We start from the raw sequence: 23552 nt of genomic DNA, 5'->3' as shown, positions 1-23552 counted from the left end.
CACGCACACAGTCTCACACACACATGCACACAGTCTCACACCCACACACGCACACAGTCTCACACACACACGCACAGTCACACACACACACACATGCACGGACAGTCTCACACACACACACAGTCAGACACAGTCACACGCACACTGGCGGTCACACGCACAGTCATAGGCACACAGTCACACGTACACACACGCACACCGACAGTCACACATGCAGACACACAGACAGTCATACGCACACACACGCAGACACACAGTCACATGCACACACACAGACACAGTCACATGCACACACGCGCAGCACACAGTCACTCGCACACACACGCAGTCACATGCACACATACGCAGTCACTCGCACACACACACACACACACGTAGACATGCAGTCACACGCACACACACACAGACATGCAGGCAGGCACACGCACACACATGCAGACATTCACATGCACACACATGCAGAGACACATACATTCACACACACACGCAGACACACAGACATTCATACACACACGTAGACACACACACACATGCAGACACACACACATTCATGCTGACATTCACACACGCACCCATGCATTCAGATACACAAATAGGTACACACACCAACACCCACACACCAATGCGCACACACACACACACCCACAGCAACACGCATGCGCACACACATGGACATTCACCCACACATGCACACAGAGGCATTAGAAATAAGGGACTTAAGAGTCCAATTTAAAAAATGGTAAAAGATCACACAACAAATTGTTCTTTGATTGTCCTTGAGGCACAGATTCATTAGCAGTGGAGCCAATTTAGGTTAGCTGCTTTCTTGGATGTCATCAGATGTAGAAAATGTTGCATTTATTCTGAGATCTTGGATCGCTGGTAGATTTCTGGTAGAGTTCACTTCTCGAACCAGGTGTCACGCTTATTCCACAAGAGAGTGAGGGAGCGCAAGGGACCTTCAGCTTGTTTCCTCTGCTGAAGACTTTCTGGACACTGCCTGTGTCACATGCAATCTCTCTCTAGTGGCTGGCAGCCTTGCCTTGAAATACTTCACCATTGTGTATTTCCAAGAGGTTTTGGGTGGAACTATCTGAGATAGCCATTCTTTCAATATCTAGTATTTTGCATTTTTAATGTCTCTTCCTGAGACAGTTACATGTTTCGATGGGTGTATGGATTATAGAAAATCTCTCTTCACACTCTCCTGAGGGGGATTTGCTGGTTTCTCACCTCCGTCTTGGAATGTGGCCTTGCATTTTTTAAGCAGTTTGTTCTGTCTCAGTTCAAATTGTATAAGTTCCAGTCAGTTGAGTGTTGGAAAGCTATATTTTCAAAAATAACGGGCCTAGTCTTGTGACAATGCAGTAATAAATTATTTATCTCATGAATGTTCTAATCATCCTGACTCAGCTCTCTTCACCAGCAGAGTCATAGAGGGGAGCCAGAAAACTATTATAACTGAATGAAGGTTTTAGATTGTGTTGTCAATGCTGCATGGCCCATCTTAGCTGGAGGTGCCAGTGAAGTAAATCATTGTAAAGGTGCAGATTTTCTTGTAAGAATAATTACTCTAAGGTCAAACAATGCCAGAAATGGTTCATGTATTATGGGATAAAAGGAACAAAAATGGATGCTAGAAAGAATATCATTTCAGATAGAATTGCAATTCAGTGACAACCATCAATTTACCTGCTTTACCATTTGTAACTAGGTCAGTCCTTTTGGACTGACTATAATGGACCTTATTTTGAAATAACTCTCCCAATTTTGAAAGGGCATTATTTGAAATATATTTCTAAATTTTTAAATTGAGACAATGAAAACAAAGGCCTATACTTCAGGACACAAGCATAGTTGAAAAATGGAAGAGAAAAGCTTTTATGTCTTGGGTAAATGAGTTCATTGACCAACTGAACTCTAGCCGCACACCTTCCTATGTTCTCATTAATTGCTGCTGCAAACAATAACAGGGAGAGACTGATGTAAGAATAAACAGTAATGGTTTATTGAGACAAAGGGCAGAGCCCCAGATCATATGTGCTCACTCAGGCCAGGCATGGAATTGGATATAGAACTAGGTCAGTCCTTTTGGACTGACTATAATGGACCTTGTTTCGAAATAACTCCAATATATCCAATTCCATGCCTGGCCACCACAAATAGCTGCGTGTGAGCATCTTCATTCTGCTAATGCCTGGGTGAGTGCTATGTAGCTCAACTAATAACGGCCTTCGCCCCTTCGAGGGCACGATAACCCTTGCTCCCCAGAGTAATATGCTGTCCTGGCAGGAGAGTTCACATTTGCGATCAGAATAGGGCTTCATCTCCTCGGATTTAGATCCACCTGACCAACCATTCAAGACCTGCTCCGGGACATTAGACGATAGTGATCCTGGGTTTGTCCACTCATGGATTTGTCTGGTCTGAACAGGGGAGGAATCCAGAAAATTTAGCACTAGGACCAGTTCTTGGGGAATCGGAGCCTCCCCGTTATTAGCTGGCAAGGGAAGGCGGCTTAGTGCGTCGGCATATGAGATTTGAGTTCCCGAATGGTGAACAAATGTATATTCGTAGGTGGCTAATATTAGTGCCCATCTCTGGATGTGAGCTGATGCGTTAGGTGGTATCAGTTTATCTTCTCCAAATAATCCCAGTAGAGTCTTGTAGTTGGTTCTAATATGGAAATGGCGACCGTGGAGATATCGATGAAACTTCCAGACACCGAACACAATAGATAAGCCCTCCTTTTCAATCTGGGAATATCACCATTCTGTGACACTGTGCGTGCGAGATGTATAACCAATGGGTCGTTCAAAGCCATTGGCATCTGATGTGAAAGGACAGCTCCTATTCCATAAGGGGACGCATCACATGTTAAAATTAATACCTTCTTGGGGTCAAAGTGGACCAAAAAGGCTGATGATCTTAACAATCACTTCACTTTCAGGAAGGCATCCTGGTGCAGGGCTTGCCAACTCCATTTCTGGTTCTTCTTAAGCAGGCCATACGATGGGGCCAACACAGTTGAGAGATTTGGGAGGAATTGGCCATAATAGTTTACCATGCCTAAGGTGGCCTTAAGCTCTGTGGTATTGCTCAGGGCAGGTGCCTCGCGAATGGCCTGGACTTTTACTTCCACGGGATGCAGGTCCAAGTAAACGACCTGCTTAGCTTGGGACAGGCACTTCTCTCGTCTTAATGCACCCCTGCTTGTGCGAAGCGTTTGAGCACCTCTTCTAGATTTGTTAAAAGTGTTCATTGTCAGTCAGTCCCGTGACCAATACATCATCCAAGTAAACGATAACATGGAGCAATCCTTGGCACAAGCTTTCCATTATTCTTTGGAAAATAGCACACGCAGAGGAGACCCCAAATGGTAGACGTGTGCATTGATGCAATCCTCGGTGCGTATTAATGGTGATGAATCCCCTAGATTCCTTTTCCAACACTACCCACCCGTAGGCGTGGCTCATATCTAATTTCGAATATGTGGTGCCCCCTGCCAACTTCGAATATAATTTCTCAATCTTGGGTGTCTATCAAGTCTGGCCATCTTATTGACAGTTAGTTTATAGTCACAGCATAGACGCACGTTTGGTCTGGCTTCAGTACAGGTATGATGGGTGCCATCCCACTCATAAAATTGCACTGGTTGTAGGATGCCCAATTTTTCCAGTCTGTCCAGTTTGGTTTCAACTTTGTCTTGTAGAGCATAAGGGACTGGTCTGGCTCTTATAAATCATGGGGTTGTGTTTGGGTCTACATGGATCTTGGCCTGTAGCCCTCGAATCCCTCTTAACTCGTCGTTGAAAACGGAAGCATACTTCTGCAACAATTCCTGTAAGCTTTCCATTGTAATTTGAAAAAATTCGGTCCATTTCAACTTAATCTTTTAGAGCCAGTTATGGCCTACTAAGCTAGGGCCCTCTCCAGCTACCGCTAAAAAAGCAACCTTTCAGATTGATCTTCATAGGTCACTGAGACTTGACATAATCCTTTCAGTCTTATTTCATCACCCGCATACGTCCTCAGCTTTGTGTCCAAAGCTTCTAACTTCCAAGGATGGGTTCCTTTACTTGCATGTCTAACTGTACACTCTCCAATGATGGACATCGACACTCCCATATCAACTTCCATCTCAAGTCTGTTAACTGTAATGACTACTTGAATTGGCTCATTCTACCTACTTTGAAGTTATATAGTGAATGGATGTCTGATTCTATTTCTTCTGGCTCTCCCATGAGGCACATATCATGATTTTTTCTTTCTGCCTTTGCAGTGTTGTTTTAGCCTTTCTCTGCAGTGCCACATTATGTGGCCATAGCGGTGGCAGAGAAAGCACTCGACTTGTTTGAGTTGTCGTTTGCTGACTGGAGGCCTGGATGCATTTCTCTCATTCATTTTGTGGGTTTTCTTGAAGCTCTGCCTAGTAACTGAGGGCTTTGGTCTCAGGTGGCTCTGTACAATTTCTATTAACCCGTCAAAAGTCTTCGAGTCTGAGGCTCTAGGTGACGAGAGGCTGCGGATCAGCCCGTACGTTTTGCTCCTGCACGAGGACAAATGAATCGCTCTCTTCCTCTCCTCCCCCATGTCGTTGTTAGTGGTAAAAAAGAACGCTAGGCGTTCGACATACTGAGACCAGTCATCTGAAATGGGGTCGAGTGGATCGACACGCCCGAACTGCAGCATTGTGAACGACTGCAAGGGGACTGCGCATCTAGTAGGCTTTCCAGGTAATGATGAATTTAGGTATTTGGCTTACTGTGGAGTTGTACTCTCTCTGGTATCTCTTATAATTTTCTGCCATAGCCATTTTTCATGTATTTACCCTTTTAAATGCATTGCTGCTTTAAGAGCAGTCACCATTTTTTAAACCCTGTCTCTGCAGCTGTCCGCTTTTCTCTGCTGGGTTTCGTGCTCTTTTCGAGTTTTGGCGGGATCCCCACGATTCTGCAGGGTTTTTTAAATTTCAAACTGCAGCACTGCTTTCTGCTCCGATTGCCGGCTGTCACCTATTTTACAATGTACAGGTGCTCTTTCTCTTTCCATTGCTTTGCTCACCCGTCTTGAAATTTATTTTCTTTTGTTCTTTATCCTCATCGCCACTTTTATGTCTTGGGTAAATGAGTTTGTTGGCCAACTGAACTCTAACTGCACGTCTTCCTATGTTCTCATCAATTGCTGCTTGCAATCAATAATGGGGAGCGACTGATGTAAGAATAAACAATAATGGTTTATTGAGACATAGGACAGAGCCCCAGATCATATGTGCTCACCCAGAAACCTCCAGAACGAGACTTACAGTTCCCAGTTGCCTGCGCTGTACGGTGATTCATCAGTGCTGTCACATGATCAGTACACTTACATTCTCTTAAAGCGACAGGGTACCTCACTTTACCACAAGATTCATCAGGAGATAATTAGGCTTTTACAAGACTGCAGGAAAAAGGGACGCCTGAAGACTCCAAGTGAACCAATGACAACATAAGAAGAAATTTTCTAATGCTGCAGGTGGTTCAGATTTGTAATACTTCGCCTGATCGGGATGTTACAGGACCTGAAGGAGCAGGCTGGGAGGTGGTGGGCCGGGGTGGGGTGCCAAAAAAAATTGTGAGAGAAGGTGGTGTCGTGGCGTGCCCGTCATCTTCCTGCCATGGTATGAGGCCAAATGACCAACAAAGTGGTCAACTAAGGGCCTCCTTCTGTTGCAGTGGCATTTTGCCAGCTGGAGGTGGGCTCTTTGGTGTGTGGGGAGGCTGCCAAGTAAACCCTGGTGGCCTCCCTGCACGCTGTGCGGGGGTGGGGGAGGGTGCTCTTCTGATCAGATACTCCACAGCCCATGGGAGGCCCTCCCCAGCGGCAATACCACCACCCCCCACCTTCCTTGCGAAGGGACCTGCCTAACTGGCTCTCACCGTAGAGCTCTCACAGGGAGCCAGCATAAATATGATGGGCTGAACAGCCTGCTTCTACATGGTAACCTTGGATTCAATGAAGAATGAAAAAGCTAGAGACGGTGTGTTGAGTCTTAATTTCATTTTACAGTGAAGGTACAAGAAGGAAGACGATTATACATTTAGAACTTAGAAGGAATGAAAGAGGCAATTTCAGAGGAACAGTGGCCATAGAAGTATTAGTAAAACAGAGAAAAGATAGATCAATGATTAGTAACAAGGGAAGAAAAACAAAAGGAAAAGGTGGAGATATGAGTGATTTATAAATATGGGTACATAACCAGCACAAACTGTTTCAATAAGTGAATAATCACCTAGGGCAGAATCTTCAGGTCGGTGAGCAGGGACCCACTCGCCAAATGTGTAAAATGACGCTTGGGGACGTTGGACGTGCATCCCGAAGTCACTGTGCGTCACTCAGATCTTGAGTTTGGCGGGCGCACACCGGAGTTGGCTGCGTGCCCGCCGAACTGTCAAAGGCCTGTTAAGGCCATTTAAACAACAATTGAACTAATTAATTGAGTTCAAAAACAGAATTACCTGGAAAAACTCAGCAGGTCTGGCAGCATCGGTGGAGAAGAAAAGAGTCGACGTTTCGAGTCCTCACGACCCTTCAACAGAACTGAGTATAGTTAGGAGAGGGGTGAAATATAAGCTGGTTTAAGGTGGGGGGCGGGGAGGGGGGAGGGGGGGCGGAAGAGAAGTTGAGGGTGGGGTGGTTGTAGGGACAAGCAAGCAGTGATAGGAGCAGATAATCAAAAGATGTCACAGACAAAAGGATCAAAGAGGTGTTGAAGGTGGTGATATTATCTAAGAGAATGTGCTAATTAAGAATGGATGGCAGGACACTCAAGGTACAGCTCTAGTGGGGTAGGGGTGGAAAGACTGACAAGGTATTAGTTGTAGATTTAAAAATAATGGAAATAGGTGGGAAAAGAAAAATCTATATAAATTATTGAAAAAAACAAAAGGGAGGGGGAAGAAACGGGGTGGGGATGGGGGGACAGAGTTTAAGTTCTAAAGTTGTTGAATTCAATATTCAGTCCGGAAGGCTGTAAAGTGCCTAGTCAGAAGATGAGGTGCTGTTCCTCCAGTTTGCGTTGGGCTTCACTGGAACAATGCAGCAAGCCAAGGACAGACATGTGGGCAAGAGAACAGGGTGGAGTGTTAAAATGGCAAGCGACAGGGAGGTTTGGGTCTTTCTTGCGGACAGACCGCAGGTGTTCTGCAAAGCGGTCGCCCAGTTTGCGTTTGATCTCTCCAATGTAGAGGAGACCGCATTGGGAGCAACAAATGCAGTAGACTAAGTTAGGGGAAATGCAAGTGAAATGCTGCTTCACTTGAAAGGAGTGTTTGGGCCTTTGGACGGTGAGGAGAGAGGAAGTGAAGGGGCAGGTATTGCATCTTCTGCGTGGGCGTGGGGAGGTGCCATAGGTGGGGGTTGAGGAGTAAGGGGTGATGGAGGAGTGGACCAGGGTGTCCCGGAGGGAACGATCCCCATGGAATGCTGCCGGGGGGGTGAAGGGAAGATGTGGTTGGTGGTGGCATCATGCTGGAGTTGGCGGAAATGGCGGAGGATGATCCTTTGAATGCGAAGGCTGGTGGGGTGATAAGTGAGGACAAGGGGGACCCTATCATGTTTCTGGGAGGGAGGAGAAGGCGTGAGGGCGGATGCGTGGGAGATGGGCAGCTCACGGTTGAGGGCCCTGTCAACGACCGTGGGTGGAAAACCTCGGTAAAGGAAGAAGGAGGACATGTCAGATGAACTGTTTTTGAAGGTAGCGTCATCAGAACAGATACGATGGAGGCGAAGGAACTGAGAGAATGGGATGGAGTCCTTACAGGAAGCGGGGTGTGAGGAGCTGTAGTCGAGGTAGCTGTGGGATTCGGTAGGCTTGTAACGGACATTGGTGGACAGTCTATCATCAGAAATTGAGACAGAGAGGTCAAGGAAGGGAAGGGAAGTGTCAGAGATGGACCATGTGGAAATGATGGAGGGGTGGAGATTGGAAGCAAAATTAATAAATTTTTCCAGGTCCCGACGAGAGCATGAAGCAGCACCGAAGTAATCATCGATGTACCGGAGAAAGAGTTGTGGGAGGGGGCCGGAGTAGGACTGGAACAAGGAATGTTCCACATACCCCATAAAGAGACAGGCATAGCTGGGGCCCATGCGGGTACCCATAGCCACACCTTTTATTTGGAGGAAGTGAGAGGAGTTAAAGGAGAAATTGTTCAGTGTGAGAACAAGTTCAGCCAGACGGAAGAGAGTAGCGGTGGATGGGGATTGTTCAGGCCTCTGTTCAAGGAAGAAGCTAAGGGCCCTCAGACCATCCTGGTGGGGGATGGAGGTGTAGAGGGATTGGACATCCATGGTGAAGAGGAAACGGTTGGGGCCAGGGAACTGGAAATTGTTGATGTGACGTAAGGTGTCAGAGGAATCACGGATGTAGGTGGGAAGGGACTGGACAAGGGGAGAGAGAAGGGAGTCAAGATAATGAGAAATGAGTTCCGTGGGGCAGGAACAGGCTGACACGATCGGTCTGCTGGGACAGTTCTGTTTGTGGATTTTGGGTAGGATGTAGAAGCGGGCCGTCCGAGGTTGGGCGACTATCAAGTTGGAAGCTGTGGGAGGAAGATCTCCAGAGGAGATGAGGTCAGTGACAGTCCTGGAAACAATGGCTTGATGTTCAGTGGTGGGGTCATGGTCCAGGGAGAGGTAGGAGGAAGTGTCTGTGAGTTGACGCTCAGCCTCCGCGAGGTAGAGGTCAGTGCGCCAGACAACAACAGCACCACCCTTGTCAGCGGGTTTGATGACAATGTTGGGGTTGGACCTGGTCCAACCTGGTCCATCTCAGGTCCAGCTGTCCCAGCAGACTGATCATGTCAGCCTGTTCCTGCCCCACGGAACTCACTTCTCGTTATCTTGACTCTCTTTTCTCTCCCCTTGTCCAGTCCCTTCCCACCTACATCCGTGATTCCTCTGACACCTTACGTCACATCAACAATTTCCAGTTCCCTGGCCCCAACTGCTTCCTCGTCACCATGGACGTCCAATCCCTCTACACCTCCATCCCCCACCAGGATGGTCTGAGGACCCTTAGCTTCTTCCTTGAACAGAGGCCCGAACAATCCCCATCCACCACTACTCCCCTCCGTCTGGCTGAACTTGTTCTCACATTGAACAATTTCTCCTTTAACTCCTCTCATTTCCTGCAAATAAAAGGTGTGGCTATGGGTACCCGCATGGGCCCCAGCTATGCCTGTCTCTTTATGGGGTATGTCGAATATTCCTTGTTCCAGTCCTACTCCGGCCCCCTCCCACAACTCTTTCTCCGGTACATCGATGATTACTTCGGTGCTGCTTCATGCTCTCGTCGGGACCTGGAAAAATTTATTAATGTTGCTTCCAATCTCCACCCCTCCATCATTTTCACATGGTCCATCTCTGACACTTCCCTTCCCTTCCTTGACCTCTCTGTCTCAATTTCTGATGATAGACTGTCCACCAATATCCATTACAAGCCTACCGACTCCCACAGCTACTTCGACTACAGCTCCTCACACCCCGCTTCCTGTAAGGACTCCATCCCATTCTCTCAGTTCCTTCGCCTCCGTCACATCTGTTCTGATGACGCTACCTTCAAAAACAGTTCCTCTGACATGTCCTCCTTCTTCCTTTACCGAGGTTTTCCACCCACGGTCGTTGACAGGGCCCTCAACCGTGTCCGGCCCATCTCCCGCGCATCCGCCCTCACGCCTTCTCCTCCCTCCCAGAAACATGATAGGGTCCCCCTTGTCCTCACTTATCACCCCACCAGCCTCCGCATTCAAAGGATCATCCTCCATCATTTCCGCCAACTCCAGCATGATGCCACCACCAACCACATCTTCCCTTCACCCCCCTTGACGGCATTCCGTATGGATCGTTCCCTCCGGGACACCCTGGTCCACTCCTCCATCACCCCCTACTCCTCAACCCCCACCTATGGCACCTCCCCATGCCCACGCAGAAGATGCAATACCTGCCCCTTCATTTCCTCTCTCCTCACCATCCAAAGGCCCAAACACTCCTTTCAAGTGAAGCAGCATTTCACTTGCATTTCCCCTAACTTAGTCTACTGCATTTGTTGCTCCCAATGCGGTCTCCTCTACATTGGAGAGACCAAACGCAAACTGGGCAACTGCTTTGCAGAACACCTGCGGTCTGTCCGCAAGAAAGACCCAAACCTCCCTGTCGCTTGCCATTTTAACACTCCACCCTGTTCTCTTGCCCACATGTCTGTCCTTGGCTTGCTGCATTGTTCCAGTGAAGCCCAACGCAAACTGGAGGAACAGCACCTCATCTTCTGACTAGGCACTTTACAGCCTTCTGGGCTGAATATTGAATTCAACAACTTTAGAACTTAAACTCCCTCCCCCCATCCCCACCCCGTTTCTTCCCCCTCCCTTTTGTTTTTTTCAATAATTTATATAGATTTTTCTTTTCCCACCTATTTCCATTATTTTTAAATCTACAACTAATACCTTGTCAATCTTTCCACCCCATCCCCACTAGAGCTGTACCTTGTGTGTCCTGCCATCCATTAATTAGCACATTCTCTTAGATAATATCACCACCTTCAACACCTCTTTGATGCTTTTGTCTGTGACATCTTTTGATTATTTGCTCCTATCACTGCTTGCTTGTCCCTACAACCACCCCACCCCTCAACTTCTCTCTCCCCCCGCCCACCTTAAACCAGCTTATATTTCACCCCTCTCCTAACTATACTCAGTTCTGTTGAAGGGTCGTGAGGACTCGAAACGTCAACTCTTTTCTTCCCCGCCGATGCTGCCAGACCTGCTGAATTTTTCCAGGTAATTCTGTTTTTGTTTTGGATTTCCAGCATCCGCAGTAGTTTTTTGTTTCTAATTAATTGAGTTGCCCATCCAACCTTCGTATGCGCGAAAGAGCACAGGCCCCGACTCAGCCTACTCCCACCACCTTAATTGGCCCGCCCACATAAAATGGCGGCGCGCAGCCGATTGTGGGTGGCAATCGGCTATGCGCCCGCCTGCACCCATCCCCATCCAACCTCCCCAACGGGGGGGAAAATTCTCCCCCTAGTTATAAACACACAAACTGTATCACGTTACAATATGAAATTACCACAGAACTCTTTTTATATACAAATCAAAATGAGCAGATGACAATAATCATTTATTTAAATAACTGCATAGCAATGTTTTTTAAATTGTTAAATATAAAGAATTTCCCATAGCACCCCACTGACAGAATAAGTACAGAGCAATTACAATGTGACATTCATATTTATTCACCTATACTTATTAAAACTTAACACATCTTATGACTAAAATAATATTCCAGCCACACTGAGCAATAAGTTTGGAATTCTCAAATATTTTAGAATCTATTTATGAGATTAAATTAAATAGGTTTAGAAATACATTTCATTAACATCCATATGTTTTTTTAATGTTTTTCACCCAGTTGTTCATCATCAGCCCTGATAGTGAAAATTGGCAAACCATTTAACCGCAGAAGGAATTAGAACTGACATTCACATTCACATTTGCAGGATAGCACTCAGGAGCAAGAATATAGCTGATCTTCCCTGCCCCCAACCCAGGGAAGTGAAGGTCACTTGTAGGTGCCCTACCTTCCACTAGCATGGCTGAACTTAGTCAAGTCAGCACAGATTGGTGACTGTACATGGGGCTGTCCTAGTCTGTGTCACTCAGCAGCAGTTAGGTATTGCCTTTACCTTACACATGTAACACCCAGCACCATTCCATTGTACAGAATACTGGGCATCAATCTTCAAACAGATTTTTTTACCCATGGGTAGGTGAGTTTTTCAGTTGGTTAGAAGGGTGCTGACCTCTATTCCCCTCGTTATTTATCACAATGGAGTGGAATTGATCATTTCATTGCTATTACTATCGAAACAGAATCAACATTCGATTAAAGAACAAAACATAAATGATTATGGGCTACTTATTATATAAAACAATATAGGACGGTTTATTTACCGTCCCTTCAAAAGGACTGATATCTGTGTTACAGTGATTCTGCTCCAGTGTTATGGAGGGTTGTATAATTAGAGAATGTGAAACACAATTGCAATTTAAATTAATTTATACTTCTACAATGAGATCTTTGAAATGGTACATCACCCAGCCCATACAAATATTCCATTATTGATACTGAAAGAATTTTGGCATTGAACCTTAATTTTATAAAAGACAATTTTACTTCACAAAAGTTTCTCCACTTACTAAGCTAATCCAGGAATTAACAGAATGTACAGATGTTAAACAAGGACCCTTCCTGGTAAGTAACCCTCACTAAGGGTTTCAGGTGTTTGGATGAAATGCAGCATTTCTGCAGGACACACATTCAGTTCACTCGCAGATTATAAACCAGTTCTTCCTGCACAGGAACACAGCACAGTCACTACCATCCAAAAGAACATGCAGAACTAAGAAATGGCTACGATACCCACCCCCTCTGTGGACTTTTTGATGGAACTATGGCATGAGGGCATCCTCTGCTGCTTCCTCAGCCATTTTTTATTGCTCCAATTTCTCTCAGGCAGAAATTGAGAGCATATATTGTAATCAATGCAAATGGAGGAAGTATATCCTTCAAAATATTTCCTCTTGTTTACACAGCAACTTGAAACAACAGGGGCATCTGGCTTGGGGTGGAGGAAACGGGTGCTGGTGGAATTGGTAGAGCTTTTGGTAAACTTTCACTGGCATCTCAGAGGCTGCTGTGATATGAATGAAACCTGCATTGTCTGAAGTCTATGATTGTTGGTTGGTTTGACTAAGAGTATAGTACACTGGAAGTGAGGGTTACAATGCAAGGCAGGATGCAAAGTTTGGACAACATGTGATGATATGACCAGCTATTTTATCAGCAAAGTAACACAAAATGTACTGTAAGCTATTACAGTTCAAGGATGACCATATCCATTGCCAGCCTCATACAACAATGAATCAGGCACTCAACTCAATGGTGCAGTTAGTTCGGGGCAGGGAGGGGCATTTTCAGCACACAGCTTTCATTGATTGCCTAAAATACAGGCAACTCATAGTATCGTCATATGGTACAGCATAGGAGGAGGCCATTTGACCCAAATTCCCTTTAAAATTGCACCATTCAGTTTACATCGCCTCTCCTCATGCCTGTGCTGACCCTTTGGTAGAACTATCCAATTGGTTTCACTCCCCTTCTCTCTTCCCCATAGCCCTGTAATTTTTTTTCCATCAAATATTTATCCAATCACCTTTTGGAAGCTACTACTGAATCTGCTTTGACCACCCTTTCAGGCAGTGTATTCCAAATCACAATAACTTACTCTGTAAAAAGAATTTCCTCTGATTCTTTGCTAATCACCTTAGGTCTGTGTCCTCTGCTTACCAACCCATCTGCCATTGGAAACATTTTCTCCTTATTTACTCTATCTTCATGATTTTGAACGCCCCAATCAAATTTCTGCTTAATTTCAAACTACAAGTACTGCAGAAGCTGGAAATCTGAAATAAATACAGAATACTAGAATTGCTCAGCAGCATCTGTAGAGGCAGAAAGAGTTAATGTTTCAGGTTGATGACCTTTTATCAGAACTGGACAGTTCTGACAAAAGGTCACTGACCTGAAACATTAACTCGGTTTTTCTCTTCACAGTTGCTGCCTGAACTGCTGACAGCATTCTCAGTTTTTATTTCTCTTGATTTTCTTTGCTAAAGGAGAACAACCCTGTCTACAGTCCCTCATCCCCGGTACCAGCTGAGTAAATCTCTGCTTTGCCCTCTTTCAGGCATAGAATACAGTGCACCAGCTGAGGCCTAACCAGTGCTTTATAAAGGTTTAGAATAACCGCTTTGCTTTTGATTAATAAAGCCAAGGCCCCAGCTATGCCTGTCTCTTTATGGAGTATGTGGAACATTCCTTGTTCCAGTCCTATTCCGGTCCCCTCCCACAACTCTTTCTCCGGTACATCGATGATTACTTCGGTGCTGCTTCATGCTCTCGTCTGGACCTGGAAAAATTTATTAACTTTGCTTCCAATTTCCACCCCTCCATCATTTTCACATGGTCCATCTCTGACACTTCCCTTCCCTTCCTTGACCTCTCTGTCTCAATTTCTGGTGATAGCCTGTCCACCAATATCCATTACAAGCCTACCGACTCCCGCAGCTACCTCGACTACAGCTCCTCACACCCCGCTTCCTGTAAGGACTCCATCCTATTCTCTCAATTCCCTTGCCTCTGTCGCATCTGTTCTGATGATGCCACTTTCAAAAACAGTTCCTCTGACACGTCCTCCTTCTTCCTTAACCGAGGTTTTCCACCCACGGTGGTTGACAGGGCCCTCAACCATGTCCGGCCCATCTCCCGCACATCCGCCCTCACGCCTTCTCCTCCCTCCCAGAAACATGATAGGGTCCCCCTTGTCCTCACTTATCACCCCACCAGCCTCCGCACTCAAAGGATCATCCTCCATCATTTCCGCCAACTCCAGCATGATGCCACCACCAAACACATCTTCCCTTCACCCCCCCGGCGGCATTCCGCAGGGATCGTTCCCTCCGGGACACCCTGGTCCACTTCTCCATCACCCCCTACACCTCAAACCCCTCCCATGGCACCTTCCCATGCAACCGCAGAAGGTGCAACACCTGCCCCTTTACTTCCCCTCTCCTCACCATCCAAGGGCCCAAACACTCCTTTCAAGTGAAGCAGCATTTCACTTGCACTTCCCTCAACTTAGTTTACTGCATTCGTTGCTCCCAATGCAGTTTCCCCTACATTGGAGAGACCAAACGCATACTGGGTGACCGCTTTACAGAACACCTTCGGTCTGTCCGCAAGTATTACCCAGACCTCCCTGTCGCTCGCCATTTCAACACACCAACCTGCTCTCATGCCTACATGTCTGTCCTTGGCCTGCTGCATTGTTCCAGTGAAGCTCAACGCAAACTGGAGGAACAGCACCTCATCTTCCGACTAGATACTTTACAGCCTTCCGGACTGAATATTGAGCTCAACAATTTTAGATCATGAACTCTCTCCTCTATCCCCACCCCCTTTCCGATTTTCCCCCTCCTTTGTGTTTTTTTCCAATAATTTATGTAGATTTTTCTTTTCCCACCTACTTCCATTATTTTTAAGTGTATTTCCATCCATTGTTTTATCTCTACCTTTTAGCCTATTTCGATCCCTTCACCCCACCCCAACCCCACTAGGGCTATCTGTACCTTGCTTGTCCTGCTTTCTACCATAAATTAGCACATTCCTTTAGATACTATCACCACCTTCAACACCTCTCTGTCCTTTTGTCTATGACATCTTTTGGTTATCTCCACCTATCACTGGCCCTTTACCCAGCTCTTCTTGCCCCCACCCCTTAAACCAGCTTATATTTCACCTCTCTTCTAATTTTACTTAGTTCTGTTGAAGGGTCATTCGGACTCGAAACGTTAACCGTGTTCCTATCCGCAGATGCTGCCAGACCTGCTGAGTTTTTCCAGGTATTTTTGTTTTTGCCAAGGATTCCATGATTTTTACACAATCTTCTGAACTTGTCCTGCCACCTTCAAAGCTTTGTGTCCAAACATCCCCAAGATCTCCCTGTTCCCACATCCCCTTTAAAATTGCGCCATTCAGTTTACATTGTCTCTCCTCATTCTTCCTACTAAAATGTATCACTTCATATTCTCTGTGTTAAATGTGTCTGCTCGTTTCACTAGACTGTCCATATCATCCTGGAGGAAGGGAATCTGGAGGAGGCCTTGGACACCCATTTTCCAAACTGATATTTTGGTCTGACCTTTAAGTGACACCTGGAACTCTCAGCCAAAACAGAGACCATTTAAAATATACAGATTGGACCCTGTACCAGCTATAGGAATTTGACTGCAATTTTCATGGAGGAATGGGATAAATGTACAAAGTGCATGTTAATCCCAGTATTTCTGTGTTGATTGGCTGCTCAGAAAAGGTAAGTCACTGCTTTAAAAAGATTTCTGTGGGGTGAGGTGGAGCTGCTGGCGTGTCTTGCCTCGTTCCACCCCCTCCCCCACCCCAACGTTTGAGCTCTTTCCAAGCAGGCTCCACCTGCAGGCTGGTTCACTGCAGTTGCCAACTAATTCCTCACCACACTAAACTGGTGAAATGCAGGGAAAACCCAGGTGGTAACCACTGCACATCCATAAATTTAAATGGGGCGCATACCTGAAAAGGTTTCAAGCCTCATCACTGTAGGCCTTGGGTAGGTGCCCCATAATCTTTTGAAAATGAGGCTGCATATATATTAATAAAGAGGAAGTGGAAGGCATTGGGCTTTTATTCATCCTAATGTTGTGTATAACGTGCATGTGCATGTAATGAAGAGTCACCACATCATTTAAAATGACTAATATATATAGGCAGAGATGGTGTTGCCTCTAGGGGTTAGCAGATGAAAAGTGGTTATTAAGACAAAGGTGTGGCTACCTTTGAGTAAAACCAACAATAAGCACAGTAAGCTTTGCCCTAAGAATCACGAATACAAAAGTTACCTGCTAAATTATGTGGATGGAAATTTTTGGTAAAGAAACTGATGATTATGGTGATTCTGGTGGTCACACTTTGAACTGTAGAATCATGTATTGCTTGTTTGGCAACTGAGTTTTACTCATTCTCGATGGCTGCACTAAGTGAAACGCCCAGCCAAAGCAGATTGTTCCTCTTTGTGGGAGGAAGGAAATGCCGACACTGTCCCAAACTCAACCCATTAGCATGTTTCCTGAGCACTGATGGGCAGTGACAAAGCAAAAGTGTGCAGCTCAGTCTGAAGGAAGCGATAATAGAGGCCTTAGGAGGAATAACGATAACAACAGGAAAAGTGTATAAATATCCACATTGACTATACCTTCAATTAAGCGGAACATTGTATGCCTGGGCCATTTTCCTGAATTTCAGCCTTAAATACAATTCCCTAAGATGTTTCTGAAGAATTAGCTTACCAGTTTTATATTTGAATATCTAGTCAGGAAATGACACATATTACAAAAGGAAAGCTGGGTAGCGATCAGCTGACTTGGTGCAAACAGTGTAATACGGAATGTTGGAAGCCAAACCAGCAGCACTTCTGATATTGTGGAGGAGGAGGGAAAATGGAGAATGGTGGGTATTCCATATGGATCTGGCCCAGCTGTGGCTTTGGTTTGATAGGGGGCCATTGTCACTTTGCTGCATTTAATTTGGAGGTGTCAGGGAACATAGAAGTCAATTCAAGTGTTTCAATACCACCCCTTCTCAGACCAGCCCACTTAACATCTAGTGAGGATCAGAACCTGGGTCTTCCTGGGTTATACGTCTCAGTAACAACAGACTCCATTCATCCATGAGCTAGCACATGATGTGACAGACAAAATATTAATGAGGTATTCTCAGCTTATAATCAACAAGTGTGTCTGCAAGATGCAACACTGCAAGGAAGCTGTCCTTTTAGTCAAAAATGACTGGGTGTGATAACAGATACTGCACTAGTTAATGGCTTCTACTCCTTTCAATTAAAAACAGAATGGAGAAGGATTGTCATCACTCAGAACTTTGGGGTACAGATCCCATACAAACAACCATATTTAAAAGGTTAAACTTTAAATTCGATCCCTCGGCTATGCAGAATGTGGGACATCATTCAATTTAAAATCGGTAACATCACTGAACTCCTGATCTCAGACATGTTACTGTTGGAACTTGGGTACAAAGTGGATTGGGAAGAGACGGAACCAGCAAAATAGTCATCACTGTTTTGTGCTCATCCACATACCACATTGGTCAATTTAGAGTGGCATTAATGTAGAGCTGGATCATGCCCACTACCCTAGAAGGCCAATAAAAAAAAAAAGAGGTGAAAAGGAATGTATTTTAACCGTTACAATAAAAATCTGTGAGTTTGATATGCTCCATCTTTCACAGCTTGTCCATCACATCACTACCATCACTTTCTCTTTTAACTAGGGCTTTGTCTTTTCCTTTCGTTATTATTTTGTTTTGCCTAGTACAGCCAGGGTATTACAAAAGGTCCTACATGTAGTCCAAGCCATTGAATGATGAGGGCCCGGGTAGATGAGATTTAACTGCCATTGTCTGGAAACGCCAGTCTCCTTCTGTGATAATGCTGCACATAATTGTTGTTCCTACAGCTGTTTATGCTGCTCCTCTGCCGCATGTCGCTTTCTCCTGGACTGAAGCCCATCAAAACTAAGTGACTTTTTCAGTCTTCTGTAATCCACATCACTGAGGGACACAGAGCAGCGAGATGGGTTCTTTTGCCTGTACTTGATACTCTCAATGATGGCATCTTTAATCACCTGTTCAGAAAAGGAGATAAATAATTCAGACTGTTAAACACTTAGCAGAGAGGGTGTGATTGATTCGATATTGAAATGTAACAGTTCCAATCAAGCAGCCAGTTCTTTGATTGAACAGTAAAAGTGGACATTTCCCATTGGGAGGTGAAATTATTAAGGGCACAGAAGAACATTGTTTTACCACAGCCTTGCTATGCAAACTCAAGGATTCTGTGTTTGAGTAAGGACAACAGCTAACATTTGATTAGCACCAATAGCACCAGAATGGTCCCAAAGCACTTTACAGATCAGGTAAATGAAAAGTGAGGAGTAGATAAGTAGTTAGAATGGACTTAAGGTTGTAGTTGAGAAGAAAACTCTCAATTTTTGAAAACAGGAATAAGGAGACAAGGCCAAGAGATTTTAGAAGGGAGTTTCAGAAGTGAGGCGAGGTGAAACAGGCACCAAAGAGTGGCCCAGTATCTGTGGAGCCAAGGGAGAGGACCTTTGCATAGGGTTCAGGGAGATCATTGAGATAAGTTGGGGTAAGGAAATGAGGCACTGTGTGACCAGATTCTTGGGAATAAGGTAGGCCAAGTGGATCAAGTATCACTAGAAGAATGTTTAAGGGACAGTGATCACTGTATCATAAGGTATAGGTTGGCTATGGAGAAGGACAAGGAGCAATCCAGAGTAAGATTGATTAACTGGTGAAAATCCAACTTCAATGGGGTAAGAATGGATCTGGCCCAGATAAATTGGAATTAAAAGGCAAAATGGTAACTGAACAATGGCTGCCTTTAGAGCAGAGATAGTTTGGGCACAGACAAAGTAGAGTCCTGCAAAGGGAAAATGTAGGGCAAACAATTCCAGAGCTGTCTGCATGATGAAAGAGATAGAGATTAAGATGAAGAAGAAAAAGTGTGTTTAAGACAGATGTCAGGTGGATAATAGAACTGAAAATCAGGCGGAATATAGAAGGTTCAAAGGGGAAGTGAAGAGGCAAATAAGAGAAGCAAAGAGAGATATTAAAAGAGACTATTGGCTAACATAAAAGGGAATCCTAAAGTCTTCAATAGGCAAATAAATAGTAAAAGGATGGTAAAAGGAGGATTGGGGCCAAAAATGGGATTTATGCATGGAGGAAGGAAGCATAGCCGAAGTATTTAATGGATACTTTGCTTCTGTCGTTACCAAGGAAGAAGATGCTGCCCAGGCCATGGTGAAAGAGGAGGTAATTCAGACACTTGAGGGGTTTAAAAATGATAGGAGGAGGTATTAGATAGGTTATCTGTACTTAAAGTTGACACGGCACCAGGACCGGATGAGATGCTTCCCAAGGATACTGAAGGAAGTGAGAGTGGAAATTGTGGAGACACTGGCCGTAATCTTCCAGTCTTCCTTAGACTCAGGGGTGGTGCCAGAGGAACGGAGAATTGCAAATGTTACATCCTTGTTCAAAAACAGGTTTAAACATAAGCCAGCAACTGCAGGCCAGTCAGTTTAACTTCGATGGCTGGGAAGCTTCTATATATGAAAATTTGGGACAAAATTATGAGTCACTTGGGAAAATGCAGGTTAATTAAAAAAAGCCTGCAGGGATTTGTTAAGGGCAAATCATGTTTAACTAACTTGTTGGAGTTTTTTGAAGAGGTAACAAAGAAGGTTAATGAGGGTAATGCTGTTGATGTGGTATATGTGGACTTCCAAAAGGCATTTGATGAAACGCTGCACAACAGACTTGTGGGCAAAGTTATAGCTCATGGAATAAAAAGGATAGTAGCAACATGGATACAAAATTGATTTAATGACAAGAAACAGACAGTAATGATTGGTTGATGGATATTTTTCGGATTGGATGAAGGCTTGTAGTGGAGTCCCCAGTGTTGGGGCCTTTGGTCATCCTGATATATATTTATGATCTAGACCTTGGTGTACAGGGCAGAGTGTCAAATTTGTGGATGATATAAAACATGGAAGCATTGTGAACTGTGAGGATAGTGTAGAACTCCAAAAGGACACAGTCAGGTTGGTGGGATGGGTGAAAATGTGGCAGATGAAATTCAATGCAGAGAAGTATGAAGTGGTAGGAAGAACAAAGAAAGAGAATATAAAATAAAGGATGCAATTCTAAAGGGAATGCATAAGGAGAGAGATCTCGGTGTATATGCACATAAATCACTGAAGGTGGCAGAAGAGGTTGAGAAAGCAGTCAATAAAGCATACAGCATGCTAGGCTTTATCAATAGGGGCATAGTGTACAAAAGCAAGGAGGTTATGTTAAACTTGTAGAAAACTTCAGCTTCAACTGGAATATTGTGTCAAGGAAAGATATGAAGGCATCAGAGAGGGTGCAGAAAAGATTCACAAGATTGGTTCCAGCGATGAGGAATTTCAGTTATGAAGATAGATTGGAGAAGTTGGGACTGTTTTCCTTGGAGAAGCGAAGACTGAGAGGAGATTTGATAGAGGTATTCAAAATCATGAGGTGTCTGGACAGGGTCGATAGGGAAAAACTATTCCCATTGGTGGAAGGATCAAGAACAAGAGGGCACAGATTTAAATTAATTGGCAAAAAAAAGCAATAGATGCATGAGGAGGAACTTTTTCACGCAGCAATTGGTTAAGATCTAAAATGCACTGCCTGAGAGTGTGGTGAATGCAGGTTCAACTGAGGCATTCAAAAGAAAATTATTACCTGAAAAGGAAGAATGTCTGGGTTACAAGAGGAAGGCAGTGGAATGGCAGCGGATGAATTGCTGATTTGGAGCGCTGGCAGAGATATGACTCTCAGGCAGTGCATTTTAGATCTTAACCAATTGCTGTGTGAAAAAGTTCCTCCTCATGCATTGATTGCTTTTTTTGCCAATTAATTTAAATCTGTGCCCTCTTGTTCTTGATCCTTCCACCAATGGGAATGTGCTGGCGTAGATATGACAGGCAAATGGCCCCCTTCTGTGCTGTAATTCTGGATGATCTTGAAGTTATTATGTAGGGGTAGTGAGATGTGGGGGGATGCAACATGAGGAGGAGTGGGATAATGGAATTGCAGGGATTCAAGCAAGTAAGAACACAAAGAGCAACATTTTGCAGGTGTTGAAGGATGTGAAGGGTTAAGTGTCAGAAGGCCAACAAGGAGTGCAGTTGAAAGTCAAGTTAAAGTTGAGGTAATGGCAGCACAAATAAGAATTTCATAGGTAATAGGGGAGAGGTGGGGTGAATACAGGCAAAAAGAGACAGTTTTGATGTCAGAATGGATCTGGGGAAGGAAACAGCTACAATTAAGCGGCAGGCTGAGGTTCTGTGGCACAGGATTTCAGCTGAGGTAACAGTCAGGAAGTTGGTGAAGTTAAGGGGCAAAGGCACAAAGAAGTCTATGGTGGGGGGGCAAAAAAAGGGTGATTCAGTTTTTCAAACATTAAGCTGGAGGTAATTTTGGCTCATCTAAGGCTAGCTGGTAGGCAAGTAGTTGGAGAGGTGAGAAGCAGCCTTGGGATCGAAAGGTGAGGGACAAAGACAAAGCTCAACATCATCTGCAGATGTAGGAACTAGAAAACTAAGGCCCAAGGCAATATAACCAGATGCAATATTAAACTCAAGATTTCAGAGGAGATACTGTGCTTTCACACCCTATACACATCAGATTATTAAGCTCTTACTTCTCCTTTCAAAATTCAAAGAGTTACTCTGTTGGAAATGCATCCAATTTAGCAGCCAATCTGATTTCATCCAGCTCTGGCCAATCTATACAAAAGATCACATGAAAGACTTTGGCCTGGATCTAGCAGAGTAGTGGAGCCTCCATGGATCTTCCAACCTGGCTGCTGGGACCTGGATCCAGAGGTCCTGAGCTATTTCCAAAAAATCACACTTTTGCCGGTAAGGGAATGGGGGTCAGACGTGATCCACATGAGGGAAAGCCAAACTCAGCAGGGCTTTTTGAACTCAGTACTGAGTACTCAGTACTTTTGCTGTAGGAGTCACAAATGAGTAGACATAATGCTCTTGAAGAGCCGATGAGGTCTTTTGAACTATCAAGCTCTGAAGTTATTTAAATCTCCAGCCCTTTAAAAATTAAAAAAAACTCTGAAAAACTGAATCATCCTTTTCTGTGTCACTGAGAGGTAATAAAAATCTGGTCACTTGTTGACATTACTCTAAGAGCTATCATTATGTCATTACTAATGCTTGGCTGCTTTCTACAATGTATAATTATCCCAGCAGGGGATCCTAAATTCACAGTTTCATTGACAGCTCAAGGAGGTTATTAAAGGCTGTCTTTGATGTGGGGTTATGAATACAAGTCTGTTTTTATGAGGGATTAAGTGCTTAAGTGGATTTTAAAGTTTTGAATGGGCTTTCATAAATGGAATTGTTGGGCTTTCATGAATGGGAGTTTTTTTTATATAAGTTGTAACAGATATTTAGAACTTTATTTTATTTCATCTCAGCATGATTCCTGAGGTCTGCCCATGGTAGATACTGGGTAAATTGGCATGGAGCGTATAAGAGAAAATTATGGCAAGTGTGTTGGCATGAGCTGTCATTAAGTTGGCACAGGGGGCTATAAGAAACCATGGGGGTGGGTAGTGAGTTGGTATGGAAGGTATGAGGGGCTATTGGGAGTGGCTAGGGGGCATGAGTTGACAAATGGGGGCATGGGGAGTAGGTGGCGGGGGGTAAGTAAGTGTGAGAAGTGAGGGTTAGAGGGCCTAAAGTATGACCAAACAAATGGGATAAAGCCCCAGAGAACCAGTGGGCCTTTTAAGCAGCCAGCCTTAGCACTCAGCAGCCCTGGTGGCTGGCTTCAACCTGTGACAGGGGATGGCGGCCTGACTCCATCCCGCACCCACTCTCCTGGAACAAAGATTGGGGGAGTGCCCCCAGAGGTGGATGCAACAAGCCAGAAAATTTCCTGACTCATTCCACACTCCTCAGGATTGAAAATCTGGGCCTAGTTGTTACTGCATTCATTTAGCTCTCCAATTACACATGCACAGAAGTCAATTCAGATTTCTTTTGACAATTCTGGCTATTCAAAGAGATTGTAATACACCAAGATCTAAACAGAGGAGAAGCTGACCCTATAACTTACATGTAATCATTATCAGTCACTTGATAAATACACAGAGGAAGATTGAATCTAAACAGTCCTCTCACACCTCTATTTACAGAGTGGCATTGACAGGACCTGGAATTAGGTTGTCCTCCTGTCTATTGAGTGGAATCCAATATCTATCT

At 44.6% G+C, this 23552-nt stretch overlaps 1 protein-coding gene across 4 annotated transcripts in view; it reads right to left on the bottom strand.

The window, feature by feature from the left end:
* Window positions 1–17865: 17865 nt before the first annotated feature.
* The window catches only part of LOC144692469 (cytosolic phospholipase A2-like), a 173599-nt gene continuing 167912 nt past the window's right edge, over window positions 17866–23552 (bottom strand). For all 4 annotated transcript variants that reach the window (XM_078561374.1, XM_078561373.1, XM_078561375.1 and 1 more), the window contains one exon: window positions 17866–18332. In XM_078561374.1, the coding sequence (XP_078417500.1) occupies window positions 18159–18332 (174 nt within the window). In that variant the 3' untranslated portion in view covers window positions 17866–18158. The remainder of the gene's footprint in view (window positions 18333–23552) is intronic.

The sequence above is a fragment of the Cetorhinus maximus genome, chromosome 17 (assembly GCF_964194155.1).
Source record: "Cetorhinus maximus chromosome 17, sCetMax3.hap1.1, whole genome shotgun sequence".
Taxonomy (NCBI): Eukaryota; Metazoa; Chordata; class Chondrichthyes; order Lamniformes; family Cetorhinidae; genus Cetorhinus; species Cetorhinus maximus.
This window is presented reverse-complemented; position numbering and strand designations above follow the sequence as displayed.